At 39.1% G+C, this 22341-nt stretch overlaps 1 protein-coding gene across 7 annotated transcripts in view; it reads left to right on the forward strand.

Annotated features, from left to right (window-relative positions):
* Positions 1-22341, forward strand: part of UNC13B (unc-13 homolog B) — a 231265-nt gene that overhangs the window by 100850 nt on the left and 108074 nt on the right. For 4 of the 7 annotated variants that reach the window (XM_047698628.1, XM_047698634.1, XM_047698630.1 and 1 more), the window contains one exon: positions 20664-20898. In XM_047698628.1, the coding sequence (XP_047554584.1) occupies positions 20664-20898 (235 nt within the window). Of the gene's footprint in view, positions 1-15752; positions 15789-20663; positions 20899-22341 lie in introns of all 7 variants that reach the window. The other 3 variants (XM_047698627.1, XM_047698629.1, XM_047698631.1) reach the window with 1 other exon arrangement.

The raw sequence follows: 22341 nt of genomic DNA on the forward strand, positions 1-22341 counted from the left end.
GCATTAAAAAAAATCTATTGTAGAATGTAACACAGATAGACAACTTTATAAAACAAACATTTAATGAATTCATATAAGATAGGAAAAAAAAACCCTTTCTCAGGCACCCTAGAAAGCTTTCCACATGCCCTTCCCAATCTCCTTCCTAAAAGTAACTACCAGCCTTTATGACAGTGACTTCCTTGCTTTATGTTTTATCACTCAAGTGTGCATCATTAAACATTAGAATTTATTTTTACCTGTTTTATCTTTTTGATATAGCTTATAATTTTTAAAATTTATGGATTCCTTCTCCATGTCTTAATTTTTTCCTTGCAATTATTTATTGAGGCAGTGAAGCCATTTAATTGCATGTCTTTGTTTGACTCATAGTTTCCCATATTGTGAATTTTGCTGTGTATATTCTCATAGCATAGTTTACTTTTCTGTCCTTCATATTTTTTTTTGTAAATTGGTAGTTGTACCAGAAGATTGATGAAATTCAAATTTGATATATTCCATTTGAAATGTATAATTTAAAACTCCTCCCCTATTGGTAGATATTTGGATTTTTCCCAAATTTTTGCTCCTAAAACAGTGTTATGGTGAACAACTTTGTATAAATGTTTTTTGTAAACATGCAAATGAATCTCCCTTTCCCTATCATACATTATTTTATGTACCTTTCCTTCATAGTACTTAATATATATGATTATTTGATTTATATTTTTCTTCTCTAGGCCATAAATTTTATAAGGAAAATGCTTATTTGTGTATTCCTAGTACTTTTGCTCAATAATATTAGTTGAATTAGTGCATTTCTATTAAGTGGAATTACTGAGTTAAGGAATACACACTGTAAAAAAAAAAGATTTATTTATTTATTTGACAGAGAGAGAGAGAGAGAGAGTGAGCAAGTGAGCTCACAAGTAGGCAGAGAGGCAGGCAAAGAGAGAGGGAAGCAGGCTTCCTGCTGAGCAGAGAGCCCAATGTGGGGCTCGGTCCTAGGACCCTGAGACCATGACCCGAGCCGAAGGCAGAGGCTTAACCTACTGAGCCACCCAGGAGCCCCAGGAATACACACATTTTTAGTTTTGTTAGATGTTGTCAAATTATACTCTAGAAAGATTGTATCTGTATTTATACTGCTGATACTCATTTTCTCACCTCCAACTACACTGCCTCTTTCCCCTCTATCTCTTGATCCTTTCCTTCAACAAACATTTTTTAAAAGTTTATTTATGGGGCACCTGGGTGGCTCAGTGGGTTAAGCCACTGCCTTCAGCTCGGGTCATGATCTCGGGGTCCTGGGATCGAGCCCTGCGTCAGGCTCCTTGCTCAATGGGGAGCCTGCTTCTCTCTCTGCCTCTGCCTGCCTCTCTGCCTGCTTGTGCTCTCTGTCTCTCTCTCTCTCTGTCAAATAAATAAATAAATAAAATCTTAAAAAAAATAAAGTTTATTTATTTTTAGTAATCTCTACAGCCACCATGGGGCTCAAACTCATGACCCAAGATCAAGAGTTGGGTGCTCTTCTGACTGAACCAGCAAGCACCTTACAAACATTTTTTGGTACAGTCTCGATTCTCTTCTAGGTGCTTGGGATATATGAGGAAGCAAAACACATCAAGCTCCTGGGTCGGGGGAAACAGTAAATGTAATGAGTATTACATTATATTCATTATTATATATATAGGAATTTAGGAAATTATATAGGAAATTATATAGGAATTTAGAGAGTGGACCAGTTATATAGGAAATTATATTTCCTATAGGAAATTATGTAGGAATTTAGAGAGTGGACCAATAAAAGAGTAGATGGTGAAAGTAAATTGAGAATGCTAGAATTGAAATTGGGTTGTAATTATAAATAAGGTAGTTAGTGCTTAAGCCACAGTGAGAAGATGACTTTTGTGTAAAACTTGGAGGTGAGGAAATTAGTAATGTGGCTCTCTGGGGAAAGTGTGATGCACAGAGGAAATAGCTGGTTCAGAAGCTAGTTGAGGGGTGCCTGGGTAGCTCAGTAGGGTGAGTGTCCAACCCTTGATCTCAGCTCAGGTGTTGATCTCACGGTTGTGAGTTCAAGCCCTGGACTGGGCTCCACGCTGGGGTTGGAACCCACTTTAAAAAAAAGGAGGGTGGTTGAATGACTGAAAAGGAGTAGGAAGAGGTCTGCTGGATGTTGGTCTATTCTGTTCCTTCATCTATGTAATGGTTGCATGAGTGTGTTCACAGTATTCATTGAACAATGCACTTATGATTTGTATACTTCTCTGCATCTTATATTTCAGTAGAGCTTCTGTATTAAAAATAAGGAGTAGATGTTGAACATTTCAGAATTGCTCAGTAGTACTTACCCAATTGTTTATGGGTATCCATTGTTCCTTTGACTTATTAATGTGATGAATTCATTAATCAGTTTCTATTGATAAATCATCTCTGTTTTCCTATAATATACCCTATTCGATTATGGTAAATTATTCTTTTACTATAATGTTAGGCTAAATTTGCTTGTATTCTAATACATATCTTCACAAAGAAGATTGGTCAATAGTTTTTTTTTTCTTAAGTTAGGTTTGAAGTACTTTTCTTAATTATAGATTTTTAAAAAACTATTTTCAATTGAAGGAAAAGTTTTGTGGTACTTATCTGTTTTGAAAGGGAGAACAGAATAACTTCTAATGGTTGACTTTTTTTTTTTTGTCCTTTGTGAGCTACCTGGTAATTACTACAGTTTAGTAATTGATAATGGAGTTCTGTCATTGCCTAGACAGATGGCTGTTCACTTGAAATCAAATATCCTGTCATTTCATTGTCTTGGAGAAATTGACCAACACTGGACTATTGATTGATGATGTAACAGTTGCCTGGGGGTGTTTTGTTTGGTAATTATCAGCCTTATTTCTTAATGTGACTATGTCTGATTTCTTATATTTTCCACTAGAAACAAGATGAAATAGGCAGAACAAGAAGCCTATGAATATGTGCTGTAGCCTTATCAGTAGGGATAAATGAAGAAGTTTTGCCTTCTAGGAAAGAGGATTCATTTTTAATTGGGTCTGGACCTGCTAGAATTTTTTCACTTATGTGTATGCTTACAATGAACTAGTCTTTGAGCTTAATAGGATAGTACATCTGGCTGCCTCTTTTCCATCAGTCCAGGAACACTATGCTTTTGACTGAGAGACTGGCTTTTTTCATATAGGAAAGTCTGCAACTGTATTTTTCAAATTGTAATTTAAAATCATTGACATGAGAGTCCCAGCTTCTTACTGAAAAGGCATATTCCAACAATAACAACAACAACAAATAGAGATTCTGAAGCCATTTCAGGGGTTTTGAATGAGACTCTCTGGGAGTAGGGTCTAGGTATCTGCATTTTATAACATGAGTCTCAGTTTGGTTTCTTTTTTTAAGTTGTTGTTTCTGTCTTTATTTATTTTTTTAGAGAGGGAGAGAGTGTGTGAGTGGGGAGGAGAGGGAGAGAGAAATCCCAATCGGATTCCAGTCTCTGCATGGACTCTGAGGCAGGGCTTAATTCATGACCCTGAGATACATGACCTGGGCCAAAATCAAGAGTCTGAACACTCAACTGACTGAGCCACCCAGGCGCTCTGTTTTGTTTTGTTCTTTTAAAGATTTTATTTTCAAGGTGGGGCTTGAACCTATAACCCCAAGATCAAGGGTCGCACACTCCACGGACAGTCAGCCAGGCTTACCGTTAAGTTAAAGGCATACTGTTAAGTAATTTTTTTTTTTTAAAGATTTTATTTATTTATTTGACAGAGAGAAATCACAAGTAAGCAGAGAGGCAGGCAGAGAGAGAGGAGGAAGCAGGCTCCCTGCTGAGCAGAAAGCCCGATGTGGGGCTCGAACCCAGGACCTGGGATCATGACCTGAGCCAAAAGCAGCGGCTTAACCCACTGAGCCACCCAGGCGCCCCTTAAGTAATTTTTTTTTAAGATTTTATTTATTTATTCGACATAGAGAGATCACAAGTAGGCAGAGAGGCAGGCAGAGAGAGAGACGAGGAAGCAGGCTCCCCGCCAAGGAGAGAGCCGGAAGCAAGGCTCGATCCCAGGACCCTGGGATCATGACCTAAGCCGAAGGCAGAGGCTTTAACCCTCTGAGCCACCCAGGCACCCCGTTAAGTAATTTTTTTAAAGAAGATTTTATTTATTTATTATTTGATAGATAGAGACACAGCAAGAGAGGGAACACAAGCAGGAGGAGTGGGAGAGGGAGAAGCAGGCCTCCCACTGGGCAGGAAGCCCGAGGCGGGGCTCGATCCCAGGACCCTGGGATCATGACCTGAGCCAAAGTCAGATGCTTAACAACTGAGCCACCCAGGTGCTCCTGTTAAGTAATTTTTATTAAAATTTAAAGACCCTGCTTGGATTAAGAGGAACCTGCTTTTTTTTTTTTTTTTAAGATTTTATTTATTTGTTTGAGAGAGAGTATGCATGAGATGGTGGGGGTCAGAGGGAGAAGCAGACTCTGCTGAGCGGGGAGCCCAATTTGGGTTCAATCCTGGGACTCTGGGATAATGACCTGAGCTGAAGGCAAATACATAACCAACAGAGCCATCTACGTGCCCAAGAGGAACCTACTTTTATTCAGTTATCTCCTTCAGTATAGGATTTCTGTGCCAACCATTAAGAGAAATATAGAGGAAGTATTAAACTTCTATCTTACCCTCAAGGAACTTACAACCTAGGTTAGGGATGGATGGATTGGACAAAGGCAAGCGATAAGTTCTAATGCAGGTTTTTTTTTTTTTTTTTTAAAGATTTCATCCATTTATTCGACAGACAGAGATCACAAGTAGGCAGAGAGGCAGGCAGAGAGAGAGGAGCAAGCAGGCTCTGCTGAGCAGAGAGCCCGACGCGGGGCTCGATCCCAGGGCCCCAGGACCATGACCTGAGCCAAAGGCAGAGGCCTCAACCCACTGAGCCACCCAGGCACCCCTCTAATGCAGGTTTTTAAAAATTTTTATTAAAAATTTTTTTTTAACTTCTGATTTTTCTTTTTTAAATTTTATTTTTTTTCTTTTTTATTTTTGTCTTTTTTTTTTTTTTAAATTTTAAAGAAAGTTTTTTCTGTTCTGTCCCATTGCTTTATGTGTCTGTTTTTGTGCCAATACCATGCCGTCTTGGAGATCACGGCTTGGTAATATAGGCTGAAATCAGGCAGCATGAAGCCCCTGGCTTTGTTTTTCTTTTTTACCTTGGCAATTCAGGGTCTTTTCTGGTTCCATACAAATTTTAGGATTGTTTGTTCCAGTTCTTTGAAAAATGTCTTTGGTATTTTGATAGGGATGACATTGAAAGTATAGGTTGTTCAACATCATTAACCATCAGGGAAATTCAAATCAAAACCACATTGAGATACCACCTTACACCAGTTAGAATGGCCAAAAATAACAATGGAGGAAACAAATTGTGGAGAGGATGTGGAGAAAGGGGAACGCTCTTACACGGTAGGTGGTAATGCAAGTTTGTTCAGCCACTTGGAAAACAGTATGGAGTTTCCTCACAAAGTTAAGAATAGAGCTACCCTATAACCCAGCAACTGCACTACTAAGTATTTACCCCAAAGATACAGATGTGGTGAAAAGAAGGAGCACATGCACCCCAGTGTTTATAGCAGCATTGTCCACAATAGCCAAACTGGAGGGAGCGGAGATTCCCTTCAACAGACAAAGGGATAAAGAAGATGTTCATATATACAATGGAATATTGTATATATCAGCCATCAGAAAGGATGAATACCTACCATTTGCATCGACATGGGTGGAACTGGAGAGGATTATGCTAAGTGAAATAAGTCAAGCAGAGAAAGGCAATGATCATATTTCATTTTTATTTTCATAGATCATATTTCACTCATATGTGGAACATAAGGAATAGCGTGGAGGACATTAGGAGAAGGAAGGGAAAACTGAAGGAGGGGAAGTCAGAGGGGGAGACGAACCATGAGAGATTATGGACTCGGGGAAACAAATTGAGGGTTTCAGATGGTGGGGCATGGGGGGATAAGTTAACCTGATGATGGGTATTAGAGGAGGGCATGAATTGCAATGAACACTGAGTGTTATATGCAAATAATGAACACTGAGTGTTATATGCAAATAATGAATAATGGAACACTACATCAAAAACTGATGAAGTAATACATGGTGACTAACAGAATAAAAAAATAAAGGTTTTTTTTTTTTTTTAATCAACTATATTGAGGGGTGCCTGGGTGGCTTAGTTAGTTAAGCATCTGCCTTCAACTCAGGTCATGATTCCAGGGTCCTGGGATTGAGCCCCACATCGGGCTCCCTGCTCAGCAGGAAGTCTGCTTCTCTCTGTCTCTGCCCCTCCCCCCTACTTGTGCATGCACTATTTTCCTCATTCACTCTCATAAATAAATAAAATCTTTAAAAAAATTTTAAATCAACTTTATTTAGATATATATACACAAAAAATACCCACTTGAACTATCCGGTTTGGTTAGTTTTGATAGATGTATATACCAGTGAAACTACCACTACTGTCAAGACGCAGAACATTTCTGTTACCTCTAAATGTTTTCTCATGCCCTTTGTACTTCATCCTTCTCCCTACTCCTGGCTCGAGACAACCACTGTTAGGTTTTTGGTCACTGTGGATTAAATTTGTCTTTCTAGAGTTTTATATAAATGGGACCACATACCATATATTCTTTTGTATCTGGCTTCTGTTACTCAGCCATTTTATTGGGTTTACCAGTAAATCATTTCTTTTTATTACTGAGTAGTTTTCTATTATGGATATACCACATTTTTTTTTATCAACTCATCTGTTGATAGGCACTTGGGTTTTTCCTAGTTATTTGAATAATATGAACATCAGCTTGATGATATGTTTTCATCTCTCTAGGTTAAATATCTGGAGGTGGAATGGCTGGATCATATGGGTAGATGTGTGTTTAATTTTTTTTTTTTAATTTTATAAACATATATTTTTATCCCCAGGGTTACAGGTCTGCGAATCGCCAGGTTTACACACTTAACAGCACTCACCATAGCACATACCCTCCCCAATATCCATAACCCCACCCCCCCCTCCCAACACCCCTCCCCCCATCAACCCTCAGTTTGTTTTGTGAGATTAAGAGTCACTTATGGTTTGTCTCCCTCCCAATCCCATCTTGTTTCATTTATTCTTCTCCTACCCCCTCAACCCCCCATGTTGCATCTCCTCTCCCTCATATCAGGGAGATCATATGATAGTTGTCTTTCTCCGATTGACTTATTTCGCTAAGCATGATACCCTCTAGTTCCATCCACGTCGTCACAAATGGCAAGATTTCATTTCTTTCGATGGCTGCATAGTATTCCATTGTGTATATATACCACATCTTCTTTATCCATTCGTCTGTTGATGGACATCTAGGTTCTTTCCATAGTTTGGCTATTGTAGACATTGCTGCTATAAACATTCGGGTGCACATGCCCCTTTGGATCACTACGTTTGTATCTTTAGGGTAAATACCCAGCAGTGCAATTGCTGGGTCATAGGGTAGTTCTATTTTCAACATTTTGAGGAACCTCCATGCTGTTTTCCAGAGTGGTTGCACCAGCTTGCATTCCCACCAACAGTGTAGGAGGGTTCCCCTTTCTCCGCATCCTCGCCAGCATCTGTCATTTCCTGACTTGTTAATTTTAGCCATTCTGACTGGTGTGAGGTGATATCTCATTGTGGTTTTGATTTGTATGTCCCTGATGCCGAGTGATGTGGACCACTTTTTCATGTGTCTGTTGGCCATCTGGATGTCGTCTTTGCAGAAATGTCTGTTCATGGCCTCTGCCCATTTCTTGATTGGATTATTTGTTCTTTGGGTGTTGAGTTTGCTAAGTTCTTTATAGATTTTGGACACTAGCCATTTATCTGATATGTCATTTGCAAATATCTTCTCCCATTCTGTCAGTTGTCTTTTGGTTTTGTTCACTGTTTCCTTTGCTGTGCAAAAGCTTTTGATCTTGATAAAATCCCAATAGTTCATTTTTGCCCTTGCTTCCCTTGCCTTTGGTGATGTTCCTAGGAAGATGTTGCTGCGGCTGAGGTCGAAGAGGTTGCTGCCTGTGTTCTCCTCAAGGATTTTGATGGATTCCTTTCTCACATTGAGATCCTTCATCCATTTTGAGTCTATTTTCGTGTGTGGTGTAAGGAAATGATCCAATTTCATTTTTCTGCATGTGGCTGTCCAATTTTCCCAACACCATTTATTGAAGAGGCTGTCTTTTTTCCATTGGACATTCTTTCCTGCTTTGTCGAAGATGAGTTGCCCATAGAGTTGAGGGTCTATTTCTGGGCTCTCTATTCTGTTCCATTGATCTATGTGTCTGTTTTTGTGCCAGTACCATGCTGTCTTGATGATGACAGCTTTGTAATAGAGCTTGAAGTCCGGAATTGTGATGCCACCAACTTTGGCTTTCTTTTTCAATATTCCTTTGGCTATTCGAGGTCTTTTCTGGTTCCATATAAATTTTAGGATTATTTGTTCCATTTCTTTGAAAAAAATGGATGGTACTTTGATAGGAATTGCATTAAATGTGTAGATTGCTTTAGGTAGCATAGACATTTTCACAATATTTATTCTTCCAATCCAGGAGCATGGAAGATTTTTCCATTTCTTTGTGTCTTCCTCAATTTCTTTCATGAGTACTTTATAGCTTTCTGTGTATAGATTCTTAGTCTCTTTGGTTAGGTTTATTCCTAGGTATCTTATAGTTTTGGGTGCAATTGTAAATGGGATGGACTCCTTAATTTCTCTTTCTTCTGTCTTGTTGTTGGTGTAGAGAAATGCAACTGATTTCTGTGCATTGATTTTATATCCTGACACTTTACTGAATTCCTGTACAAGTTCTAGCAGTTTTGGACTGGAGTCTTTTGGGTTTTCCACATATAGTATCATATCATCTGCGAAGAGTGATAGTTTGACTTCTTCTTTGCCGATTCGGATGCCTTTAATTTCCTTTTGTTGTCTGATTGCTGAGGCTAGGACTTCTAGTACTATGTTGAATAGCAGTGGTGATAACGGACATCCCTGTCGTGTTCCTGACCTTAGTGGAAAAGCTTTCAGTTTTTCTCCATTGAGAATGATATTTGCCGTGGGTTTTTCATAGATGGCTTTGATAATATTGAGGTATGTGCCCTCTATCCCTACACTTTGAAGAGTTTTGATCAGGAAGGGATGCTGTACTTTGTCAAATGCTTTTTCAGCATCTATGGAGAGTATCATATGGTTCTTGTTCTTTCTTTTATTAATGTGTTGTATCACATTGATTGATTTGCGGATGTTGAACCAACCTTGCAGCTCTGGAATAAATCCCACTTGGTCGTGGTGAATAATCCTTTTAATGTACTGTTGAATCCTACTGGCTAGTATTTTGGCAAGAATTTTTGCATCTGTGTTCATCAAGGATATTGGTCTGTAGTTCTCTTTTTTGATGGGATCCTTGTCTGGTTTTGGGATCAAGGTGATGCTGGCCTCATAAAATGAGTTTGGAAGTTTTCCTTCTATTCCTATTTTTTGGAACAGTTTCAGGAGAATAGGAATTAGTTCTTCTTTAAATGTTTGGTAGAATTCGCCCGGGAAGCCGTCTGGCCCTGGGCTTTTGTTTGTTTGGAGATGTTTGATGACTGTTTCAATCTCCTTACTGGTTATGGGTCTGTTGAGGCTTTCTATTTCTTCCTGGTTCAGTTGTGGTAGTTTATATGTCTCTAAGAATGCATCCATTTCTTCCAGATTGTCAAATTTGTTGGCGTAGAGTTGCTCATAGTATGTTCTTATAATTGTCTGTATTTCTTTGGTGTTCGTTGTGATCTCTCCTCTTTCATTCATGATTTTATTTATTTGGGTCCTTTCTCTTTTCTTTTTGATAAGTCTGGCCAGTGGTTTATCGATCTTATTAATTCTTTCAAAGAACCAGCTCCTAGTTTCGTTGATTTGTTCTATTGTTTTTTGGGTTTCTATTTCATTGATTTCTGCTCTGATCTTTATGATTTCTCTTCTCCTGCTGGGTTTAGGGTTTCTTTCTTGTTCTTTCTCCAGCTCCTTTAGGTGTAGGGTTAGGTTGTGTACCTGAGACCTTTCTTGTTTCTTGAGAAAGGCTTGAACCGCTATATATTTTCCTCTCAGGACTGCCTTTGTTGTGTCCCACAGATTCTGAACCGTTGTGTTTTCATTATCATTTGTTTCCATGAATTTTTTCAATTCTTCTTTAATTTCCTGGTTGACCCATTCATTCTTTAGAAGGATGCTGTTTAGTCTCCATGTATTTGGGTTCTTTCCAAATTTCCTCTTGTTATTGAGTTCTAGCTTTCAGAGCATTGTGGTCTGAAAATATGCAGGGAATGATCCCAATCTTTTGATTGTGTTTAACTTTTTAAGGAAACGGGCAAATGGCTTTTGTTTTGATAAGAGACATTGTACTAGAGTCATTGAGCATTGTGTAAGGAAAGATGTTTAAAAGGAACTTAAGAATGGGTACCAACCAAATAAGGGAGAACAGGGAACATTTACTGAGTAATTATCATTCATCTAGCACATGGAGTTAAATGCTACATACATGATTTTCAATATTTATGCAAATTTGAGAGGTAAGTGGTATTACTCTTCATTTTTTACAGATGACGAATACAAGGGCAGAGAAGTTAACCTGCCTAAGGTCACACAGCTACTAATGATGGCTTTGGACCTAGGATTATCTGGTTCCAAAACTCAAAACCATTTCCATTACACCAACAAGCAGTGGAAAAGAAGGACCTTCCAGCTTCAGAAGTTGAGGGGCAAATAGGGGAAATCAGGCTCATTCCTCTATCTCCCAAGTGTGGCAGATACAGGAACTGTGACCTGTTTGCCAATAACGACTTTGTTTTGGGTGAGTGGTTGACAGTGTGTTTTGATATTATTTGGTATCAGATTATAGAGGACTCGAAAGCTGGAAAGAGAAATACACTCTTTTATACATAGTGAGAGGTTATAAGTTATTAAAAGGGCGATGATGTGATTAGAAGCTGGATTTAGGAAAATTAGTTGCCATCTGCTGAGTAGATTGAATGGGACAGAGATTAGAAGGTCATAAGTTCAGCCAAAATCTGTAATAATTCAGGCATGAGGTAACGAGTTCCTTGATAAGGACTGTGAAACCTAGGAGGAAGGGACAGTAGAAAGGAGACTTAAGTGGAATTAACTATTAAGTTTGATGACAGATTGGAAATGGGAGATAAAGTAGAGAGGAATTTTGGAATGGTCTTGTAGTTTCTGTTTGAAGTATTGGAAGTTCAGTGGTTTTGGGCTTAAGGTGAACTTGGTAAAGTTAATCTGCACAAAGCTCATAACATTGTAAATACAATGTCATTGCCAGTGGTGGCTCTAGTTTTCTAGACTGCCTGACTCTTAGCATCAGGTGCCACTGAGCTACAGGGTAATTGGTTATTCACTTGTTAAATATGTGAACTGAAGAGGTTTGAGGCTCTAGGGAGGTGGGAAACATTAGCATGCTCATTATAATTGTCAGTTTGACACACATTTGATATGTGTGAATGCCCAATTTGAGAATGTTGCTGGTTCTGTAAGAAGCTCTTAATATACTCAGTTTTTTCTGTAACACATTTGGTGATTGTTCCTTGCTTGCTTCTTTTTGGCATCTGTGATAAGTAGTGTCTACCATCTTGCTCATATTCAGTGTTTTACTGTATGAATTACAGAATCTCTTGATGTCTCCTTATTCCATTGTATGTGCTTCCATTTGCTTCTTAACAGTCTATACTCCAGCTTTCATTCATTAAAATTTCTATTGAAGTTTTTATTAACCTTTTTGTTTCTAAATCCAGTAGGCCTTTTTCAGTTTTATTTTGTTTGACTACCCTGCAGCGCTTAACACTTGTTAATCACTGCCTCCTTGAAACCTTGTTTTTTTTCTGTCAGAGACCACACCACCATTGTTTTCCTCTCTTTGGTTTCTTCACAGCCTCCTTCATGGACTCCTCCTTTTTTTTTTTAAAGTCAGATTTATTATGGTATAACTTACATTCAGTAAAATTCTACCTTTTAGTGTACAGTTATATGAGTTTTGACAAATACATACAATTTTGTAACCATAACCATAGTTAAGATATAGAGCAGTTCCATCAACCCTAAAAGTTTTCTAGAACCCTTTTTAGTCAACCTCTCCCATTCCTGGCCTGAAAACCCTAATTTGTTTTCTGCCCCTATGGTATTGCATTTTTCAGAAAGTCATATACGTGGAATCATATTATATGTAGCTTTTTGAGTCTGGCTTGTTACACTAATCATACTGCATTCGAGATTTATCTGTGTGTGTCAGTTCATTCCTTTTTATTCCTGAATGGCCTTCTGCTATATGGATATACCATGGTTTGTTTATTCAGCAGATGGGCATTTATGTTTATGGTTATTAGTGAATATGAATTAACCAACTGTGAACATTCATGTATAGGATTTTATGTGAATGTTTTATTTTTCTTGGGTAAATACATATGAGAGGGATTGCTGGGTTTTATGATTATATATAAAACTTAATAAGAAATACCCAGTTTATTTTCCAAAGTGGCCTGCGACTTTGCATTCTTGCAAAAAGGAGAGAGAGAGAGAGTGGGGGGTGGAGGGGCAGAGGTAGAAGGAAAGAGAGCATCCCAAGCAGACTCCCTGCTGAGGGTGGAGGCTGTTGCAGGGCTCAATCTCCGGATCCTGAGAACATGACCGAGCTAAAATCAGGAGTTGGCTGTTTAGCCCACTGAGCCACCCAGGGACCCCTGCCTCATTGTTTTTTCTTACTTACGTTATAATTTTTATCCATTAATTCACAAATATTTGTTGAGTTGCTGTTTCGTGCCAAGCACTGTTTAGGCACTAAGGATATAGAAAGGAACAAAGCAGAAAAATCTCTGTCTTCATGGCAGCTTGTATTCTAAAAACTTAAGACTTCACATATCTTTCCTCAGCTCCACAACCATATATCCAGCTGTCTTCTCAGACATATTCATTTAAAATACTTCGTAGATACCTCAAAACCAGTAATCTAACACTGAATTCATCATTTCCTTTAGTCTGCCACTCTCATATTTCTCTTCTTAATGATATCATATCCACCCAGTAGCTCAAGCTGAAAACCTAAGCAGTATTATTTAAGCTTTATTCTCCTCACCTCCTGCATTTAATCACTTACTAAAGCCCTTGATTTTATCTCATGAATCTATCTCTCCACTCCCTCTGCAACTTTCCTGGTTTGGGCAATCATTAGGTGAGTGCAGTAGCTTCCTTACCAGCCTCCCTGACACCAGCCTCCAGTCCATCTACCCTACAAACGTTCGGCCACACTGTACCACCATTCTCTTTTTAAAGTGACAAATCTGATTCTTCTCTCCCATGCTTAATACTATATGATTTCACTCATATGTGGAATTTAAGAAACAAAACAAAGGAAAAATAAAGAGATAAACTAAAAAATAAACTAAAAAAAAAAAAGATTTTATTTGAGAGAGAGTGAGAGAGCACAAGTGGGGGGCAGGGACAGAGGGAGAGGAAGAGGCAGATTCCCCACTGAGCAGGGAACCCCATGCAGCACTGGATCCCAGGACCCTGGGATCATGACCTGAGCCTAAGGCAGCTGCTTAACTCACTGAGCCACCCAGGCCTCCCCACCCCAAAGGCAGACTTTTAACCGACTGAGCCACCCAGGTGCTCCTAAAAAACAGTCTCTTAACCATAGAGAACAAACAGATGGTTACCAGAGGGGAGGTGGATGGGGGATGGGTGAAATAGGTCAAGGAGATTAAGAGTAAACTTAACATGATGAGCACTAAGTAATGTATGGAATTGTTGAATCATTATATTCTACACCTGAACTGTGACTGACTAGTAGTCCCTGATTTCCAGGATTGGGAGTTAGCTCAGGTAATGAAACCAGCTTCTGTTGGCATCATTCAACGCTTCCAGAATTTTGAGTCTTAATAGCAAATTTTCAAGGGAACTGCACCCTTAGAACTCTGAGGACTTTTTTTTTTTCCTTTCTCTGAGGACTTTCTAACCCAAACATAGACAATCCCTTAGCAGATACTAGGGTTATCAGTGTGTGGATCTTCCTGCTACCTATTTATTAGGAACCTATAAGGCAAGCAAAAACTTGACAACATGACACAACAACAAGAAATGCCAACTGTTTGCCCCATTCCAGGGGCCTGTACTAGTTTCTTTACATGCATTTTTCTCTTACAATCCTTCGGTAACAATGAGACTCATAATATTCTTATATTATAGTTGAAGAAATATCTATAATAACCTTTTAAAGAGTAGTGGTAGAGCTAGAAGAACTTAGCTTTGGCTTGAGTTCTCATATTCTTAATTATGAAGCTAAATTACTCCTTGTTTCTTGGGATAAAGACCTATTTTTAGTGTGTGTGTGTGTGTGTGTGTGTGTGTGTGTGTGTGTGTGTGACATTAGTTGCCTCAAATTCAGTTTTGAATATGGAATAGGATTTAAATGTAATTAACATTGAATTTTTTATTTTGAAAAATGAGTAGAAAATGTTCAGTTTTCTCTCATCATTCAAAGCCTCTGTATTTTAATGGATTTTATTAAATTTTGCAGGCATTTGAAAAAATGATTCTGAGCAGAAGGCTACAGTGTTTTATTACTTGGAAGATTAGATATTAATGCCATTCTTTGGCCTTTTAATTTTCAATAGAGAGCATCAAAATTAGACATCATCACTCCTAGACAAGGAAATCACTCTCTTTTCCACTGTATCAGGTTTGAGAGTCTCATGGAAATACTATGGTAGGCTCAGGTTTGGTGAACGAAGAGATAGGAAGGATTTCTTAGAGAGAGGTTGAATTTTTGTCATTTTGAATAAGGAAAGGTATATTAGCTCCTAAATGATAATGTTCTGAGTCCTAGGCCAGAAGGAGTTTTAAAAGAGCATAAAAGCATGGGCACCTGGCTGGGTCAGTCAGAGGAGTGTGTGACTCTTGATTCTCAGGGTCATGATTCTGGGCTCCTCCTTAGGTGTCGGAATTACTCAAATCTTTTTTTTTTTTTAAATGTAATTTTATTTTATTTTTTTTTTCAGTGTTCCAGTATTCATTGTTTATGCACCACACCCAGTGCTCCATGCAATATGTGTCCTCCTTAATACCCACCACCAGGCTCACCCATCCCCCCACCCACCTCCCCTCCAAAACTCTGTTTGTTTCTCAGAGTCCACAGTCTGTCATGGTTCATCTCCCCCTCCAGTTTCCCCCAATTCACTTTTCCTATCCTTCTCCTAATGTCCTCCATGTTATTCCTTATGCTCCACAAGGAAGTGAAACCATATGATAATTACTCTCTCTGCTTGACTTATTTCGCTCAGCATAATCTCCAGTCCTGTCCATGTTGATAAAGAGTTGGGTATTCATCCTTTCTGATGAAGGCATAGCCGAGATGCCCTTCAACAGACAAATGGTTAAATAAATAAAACTTTTTTAAAAAGTGTAGAAGCAGTTTTTTGTTATTCTCTATATAGTGAATTAGAGCAACGGTATTTTCTAGATTTGTCTCATCCCTGATAGAAGGCAGAAGGCTCTCTACATGTTATGTAAAATTAATGGAATACAAGTAGGGCAGGTTCAAGCAAGGTAAGGTGTATAATCATTGGTGGGATGGGGAAATGGTCTTTGAATTATTCCTAAAATTGTCTCTGTCACTCTTCTTTTTTTGCTACCATTTGCGGTTTTCTTAGGTCACTGGACCTATTTGGGCTGGGGAGAGCAGCAGAGTACGTAAGATTGAATTCCTTATAATTTTCTTGATTTTACCCTTTAACACATTCCCTCTGAACTGTGAAGCTGGATATTCATGCATACAAGCAAATATAATTTCACTCCCTTCTCCTCCCCTACTTAAATCTTAAAGACCATTACTTGCAGTGGAATGTTAAATCCTTTCATGCTGGATTTTTTTTTTTTTTTAAGATTTTATTTAGTTACTTGACAGAGAAAGATCACAAGTAGGCAGAGAGGCAGGCAGAGAGAGGAGGAAGCAGGCTCCCCGCCGAGCAGAGAGCCCGATGCGGGACTCGATCCCAGGACCCCAAGATCACGACCCGAGCCGAAGGCAGCGGCCCAACCCACTGAGCCACCCAGGCGCCCCTCATGCTGGATTTTTTGAAGACTGTGTGCATGTGTGTGTGTGTATGTGTGCATGAGAGAGAGAGAGAGAGAAATTTCAAACCAAAGTCCCAGTTATAATCTTGGCAGTATCTAGATTTTTCCTTCCCAGAGATAAGTACTATCATCAGCACTAGTGTGGGAAACTCTCTCCTTTGGTCTCTTGGCTAAGGAGTGCAGTGACTGGAAGTTTTCTTCTGAAAGTGTATTTTTTGTGAGCAAGAAACTGAGAACATGGTTTGACTTTCCTTCAAGCAGCCCAGTTAGGCTGGAGGCCATCTTCATTCTAGAGCTTTGAGAGTGGACAGTCAGTTCTTTCCAGCAAGATACACAGCCTTAGGCTGTCATTACTGGCTATATTACCCATCTTACAGGGGGTTTGGTTGAGTCCCAGTGCTTTGGTATCCAGCATGTGCTAAGAGGGGCCAAATTTTGTTCTGCCCCTGAAATTTCTTATGACTATGTACTTTCTGTGATCCCTTAGTGTTTCCACTGGGAACTGCTCTAAGGCAGCTTAAGAAAGCGGAGATAATTTAAGATTTTCAAAGAAAAAAGTAACTAAGCCATGAAAAAAAATGGTTTGAATTCTCTTTCCTTTTTTCTCAGGCTGATAAAGTTCTCCCTGTATTCTGGATTTAAAGACAGGATTTCAATCCAGGACCAGAAATCCTCATTGTTTAGTATTTCATTCAGTATTGTTTGAGTGCCTGCTCTGTACCTGGGGGCCCATTTTTGCCCCAGATTAGATTACTTTCCCCAGGTTTATTTTCTGTCATTCCCTTCCATGTCCTTTTATGTACCTGCCAAATGAGCTACAAAGTGTTTCTCAAAAATATATATGGCCTTTCTCACTGTTGGGCTTTTACTCATGCCATTGTTTTTATCCTGATTCTAGAAGGTGTTTCCCCTTCCCCTCTGAACTTAACCTGTTGAAAACCTACCAGTCTTTCAAAGTTGTCTCCTCCATAAAGCTTTTTCTGCTCACCCTAATAGGAAGTGACCTTACCTTCAACTCATATAACATTTGGTGTGTACTGTTCTCATGATAGTTACTTCTTTGTTTTTGTATCCATATTTTCTCTCTCCTTTTAGACTGATTGTGTACTCTGAATCTTCTGTGTTGTTTAGCCTTGTACTTAAAGGCACTCAGTTAATACTTGAATTAGTGAATTTTCCCAGCCTTTTAGTTTTTCAAGGGCTTTTCAATTTTTGCCCTCAACCTAGCCCACAAGTCCTTCTTAGGCTGAGTAACCAAACCTGCTTTCAGGTTCTTTTTCTCAGTAAAGCCAGCTGCAGTGGTATTGTGGAGTAGAGTAGAGCCAGTAAGAGATTGTCACTGCCACACTGAAAGCGCAGTTCTTTCATTCAAACCTTTTTCTTTTTTTAAAAAGATTTTATTTATTTATTTATTTGACAGACAGAGATCACAAGTAGGCAGAGAGGAGCCGGGGGGGGGGGGGGGGGGGGGCGGCGGGGTGGCGGGAAGCAGGCTCCCTGCCGAGCAGAGAGCCCGATGCGATGCGCGGCTGGATCCCAGGACCTGAGCCGAAGGCAGAGGCTTTAACCTACTGAGCTACCCAGGTGTCCCTCAAACGTTTTTCTTAATATCCCTTCTTAGTCTGTAATCAGCCTTGGTGGTTGGAGGTTTTCTTTCTAGGGAGATCAGGGATAGTTTCAGGGGAGAAAAATCTGGTCTTTGCCCTCATCTGCCTTTTTTCTGTTTCTCTTCTTTGTCTCACCTCACTTCTTTGTATTTCCTTTTTCCTGTACCCTCCTACTTTTCTTTTTTTTTTTTTTTTAAGATTTTATTTATTTATTTGTCAGAGAGAGAAAGAACACAAGCAAGCAGAGGCAGAGAGAGAAGCAGGCTCCCTGCCGAGCAAGGAGCCCATGCGGGACTTGATCCCAGACTCGGGGATCACGACCGGAGCCAAAGGCAGCTGCTGAACTGACTGAGCCACCCAGGCATCCCCTCTCCTACTTTTCATATTCTCTTCTACTCCTAACCTATTCTTTCCATGAACACTTTGTTTTTTTCATATTTGCCCTCTATTTTTTAGTATAGAAATGTCAGCTTTTAGGAAAGTTTGGGAGTATTCTTCCCCTTAGCCTAGCAAAATAAATAAGCAGAGCATTAATTAGGAGTAATAGGTCAGACACAGTGAAAAACCAAGGGTCTGTCCAACAGTTTCTGGCTCTGGATCGTGGGCTCCTAACTCTGGCTGAGCTACTCTCTCCTGGCCTCATAATGAGTGGGATTGTCCATCGCTGCTCCCTCTTTGGTTTTCTGGGTTATATGTTGATACTTTTGTGGTGTTTAAGTAGACTTTTGGTTTTGTCTCCCTTGTTGCCTCTGCTGTCTTATCTGTATGCATGAAAAATCCACCTTTCTTCTTCCACTGACTCCTTCTGTGGGTTCAGAAAGAATTAAGTCTGAAAGACATATTGGTTTTTGTCCGTTGATCCTTTCTTTCTAGTGTTCAGAATGACAAATGCATCAAGATAGAAACCAATGCCCCTGAAGTCTTATTTTTTTTTTCCTAATATGTGTTGAGAGTGCTTTCTGAGCAGAATGCTTTGCATCCCCTAATTTTTGACTAGTACCCTTCCTGACCACTTCAAGGTTAGCCTCTTCCTTTTTTTTTAATACTCTTATGTATCTTTTTTTTAAGATTTTATTTATTTATTTCAGAGAGAGAGAGAGCCCAAGCAAAGGGAGGAGCAAGGGAGAAGATGACTCCCTGCTGGGCACGGAGCCTGATGCAGGGCTTGATCCCAGGACCTGGGATCATGACCTGAGCCAAAGGAAGACTCTTAACCGACTGAGCCACCCAGGAACCCCTAGCCTCTTTCTCATACTGATTTTTTTTTCTCCTGAGGTTCTGGTTACTCTCCTTGTTTTATGTTCACATGTTGCCTTAAACTCAAAAGGGAAAAGTTCATGAGATCTTCTACCCGTACTCCTTCTGTATCCATGGTGTTGTCTGGAATCTGGTGTTCAAATATTCTTTGTTGTTTGTAAAACCCACATGTTTGCACCCTCTTGTCTCTTTTAGTGGAATTATTATCTACCAGATAGTCTGATGTGCAAGCCAAGGTGTCATGTCATTGTTACCTTCCATTTGTCCCCACATATTATCATTTGTCTGGATTTCTTTTTCTAGTTCATCCGTTCTTTTACATTTCCATGGCATGGATGCAGGTTCTTATCTCCTGCTTGAGTGATTGTGAAGGCCCAATCTTACAGTCTTCAGAAAGCTCTTACTGCCTACATAACTATCAAGAATTTTTTTAAAAATTGCTAATATGAGTAGTTCATCATCTGCTAAAAGTATCTCCACTTTGGGATAATGAATGTTCCTTTTCCTCACTGTGCCAAATAGGAAATTGGCAAGACAGGACATCTGGGACCTTCTTAATTATACACATACGGAGTTGGTGTCAGAAATGGCTTCTCTATAAAATAAACCATGAAGGACTATTAGGCTGAGCTCCCTTTCCAAGTACTGTGTTAAATATTTTTATTTGTGTTTGTAGCAGGATTTGTAACTATAGTCATTTTAGTTAACATCAAGAATAAAACTATCCAGTTAGATGCTGGCCTGAAGAACAGAAATAATTCTATGAAATTATAGTCACTGTTGTTAGATAAACTTGGCTGGATTGTCAGCAAGATCCCATTGATAGTGCTTATGTTTTCCTTTTCTTCTTTAGCCCCAGATTTTGGGTGGAAATGCTGAGCCCCAGGGTAGAGGTACTTGGTAGTAATTGTTAGAAAAACCTGTTGTTGCAGCCAGAGAGTAAGACTATTACTGTTTTGGGGGTCCTGGCTGGCTCTGGCAGTGGAACTTGTGACTCTTGATCTTGGGGTCATGAGTTCCAGCCCACAGTGGGTTTAGAGCTTACTTAAAAATACAAATAAAATAAAGTTTGGCATAGTATGTAAAAGACTGCTACTGTTCTTAGTTGTATCTAGAACTTTTGGTTCTTTAGAGCCTTGGGTTTGTCCTTCCTGATTATTTCCCCACCTTCTGGTGTTGGACCTGCTTACTGGGTTCAGCTATGTATTTTTTTAAGTCTAAAAACAGCAGGTGAACTCTAAATGAAAATTTCTCTTCTGCCCGTTTTGATAACAATAGAGGAATACAATCTATGACATTTAAAAGTTGATTTTCACTAGAGTTATGATAGCTAGAGAATCAGAATTCCAGAGAGTTCTGCATTGGGAAAATACAATTTGGAACTTATCTGAGAATCAACACTAAAATGAAAGCAAGGATCTTGTCTTATTTAATAAGGAAAGAAACTTACGAGTTTTAACCGAAACAGTTCTGCACATGGGTTTGCGGTCACTTGGCTCACGTGCAGCTCAGCTTGCTCTTGTTCTCAAGGTCTAGGCTTGTGGCTACTTAAGTGAGAAGCAGAAAAAATTCTAAAAAGCTAATAAAGCTGGGATGCTTTGATTGACTGTGCTTATTCTACAGCTTTTGAAGATCCTGATAGTGCTGTTGATGACCGAGATAGTGACTATCGCAGCGAGACCAGCAATAGCATCCCACCTCCTTACCATACGACTTCCCAGCCCAACGCTTCTGTGCATCAGTTCCCTGTGCCAGTGCGATTGCCACAACAGCTGCTACTTCAGGGCAATTCCCGGGATTCCTACAATGACTCAATGCAAAGTTACGATCTTGATTATCCAGAGCGGCGAGCCCTCAGGTGGGTATTGGAAACAAAGCACTTCTCTCCCTGGAATGTAGTTTCCAAGATGCAACTGACAGTATTTGGATGCTTTAACCTGAGGTGGTAGTGGGAGTATAACAGAATGACAGACCAAGCCACAGCCATTTTATATAGATTCTCAGTCTTCTTTTTTGTCTTCTGTACATTCACATTTAGACATTTCTGTCATTACTATTCTCTTTATGATCAGTGATTCTCAACTGGTGAGAGCAGCCTAACTTGGGGTGGATCACTGAAAAAAATCAACTCATGCCTCTGCCCAGCCTAGTGATTCTGATACACTCTTCACCACGATTAAAGAAAGAAAATCACAGATGTTAAATGTTTGGATAATCCTTCCTACCTAAATGTTTCCCTGGGAACTTCAGATGATCTCTTAATAGCAGATTCAGTACTTATGCTGGAACTTTAAAAAAAATTTAAATATATAAAACATTGATATGGTTTAAAAAAATGTTAAGGTACAATACAGATGCAGTGAAGAATCTCCCACCCGTACCTGTCCTCCTCTATTCTGTCCCCTTCCTATCTCCTAGCTCTCACACCACCCTTGTTTGTTTCTTATGTACCCTTCCATACACTACTATCACATAATTTAGGAGTATAAAACCAAACATATGCATATGTTTGTCTCCCCCCCACTTTAAAAAATAATTCAGACAAAATTTGGGAAAATACTACATTAACACCTGTATTCATGTTGCCTAGATTCATCAATTGTGTTAACATTCTGGCACATTTACTTTTATTTCATTCTCTCTTAGATTGTGTCGTTATTCTATTTCCCCAACTTTTTACCCATTAATTTAATATCCATTGATGATCCTTGCTTGAATCAATTATTGGTTGGAGGTTAATATTTTAAAAACCATTCTAGTTTAGCTTATACTTTTGGTTGCTAAAATTCACCATACCATAACATATTTCTTTTTGCTCATTTTACCAAACTGGTGAATATTTATCCTGACCCTCAGATGGTTGCCTACCTCCTAGACAACATCCTATCTCAGTTTACTATCACCTCTGAAAATATTTTCAGTGAATTTTTTCATATATCAACCATCACATAGAATTTTTACTCTTTATAATCTGATTCTAAAAAAGAAACATGCCAGGAATCCTACTGTAGTTGGTCTTTACTTCTTGCTGGTTTATTAGCTGAATATTTGTATTTTTTACTTATTTGATTTTAGTTGTTTATATTGTTCTACTTTAAGGAAAAAAAAACATTGCTAAAAACCCACTACTTTTTTTTTTTAATTTTATTTTTTATAAACATATATTTTTATCCCCAGGGGTACAGGTCTGTGAATCGCCAGGTTTACACACTTCACAGCACTCACCACAGCACATACCCTCCCCAGTGTCCATAATCCCCCCCCAACCTCCCTCCTCCCATCAACCCTCAGTTTGTTTTGT

The sequence above is a fragment of the Lutra lutra genome, chromosome 13, assembly GCF_902655055.1.
Source record: "Lutra lutra chromosome 13, mLutLut1.2, whole genome shotgun sequence".
Lineage (NCBI taxonomy): Eukaryota > Metazoa > Chordata > Mammalia > Carnivora > Mustelidae > Lutra > Lutra lutra.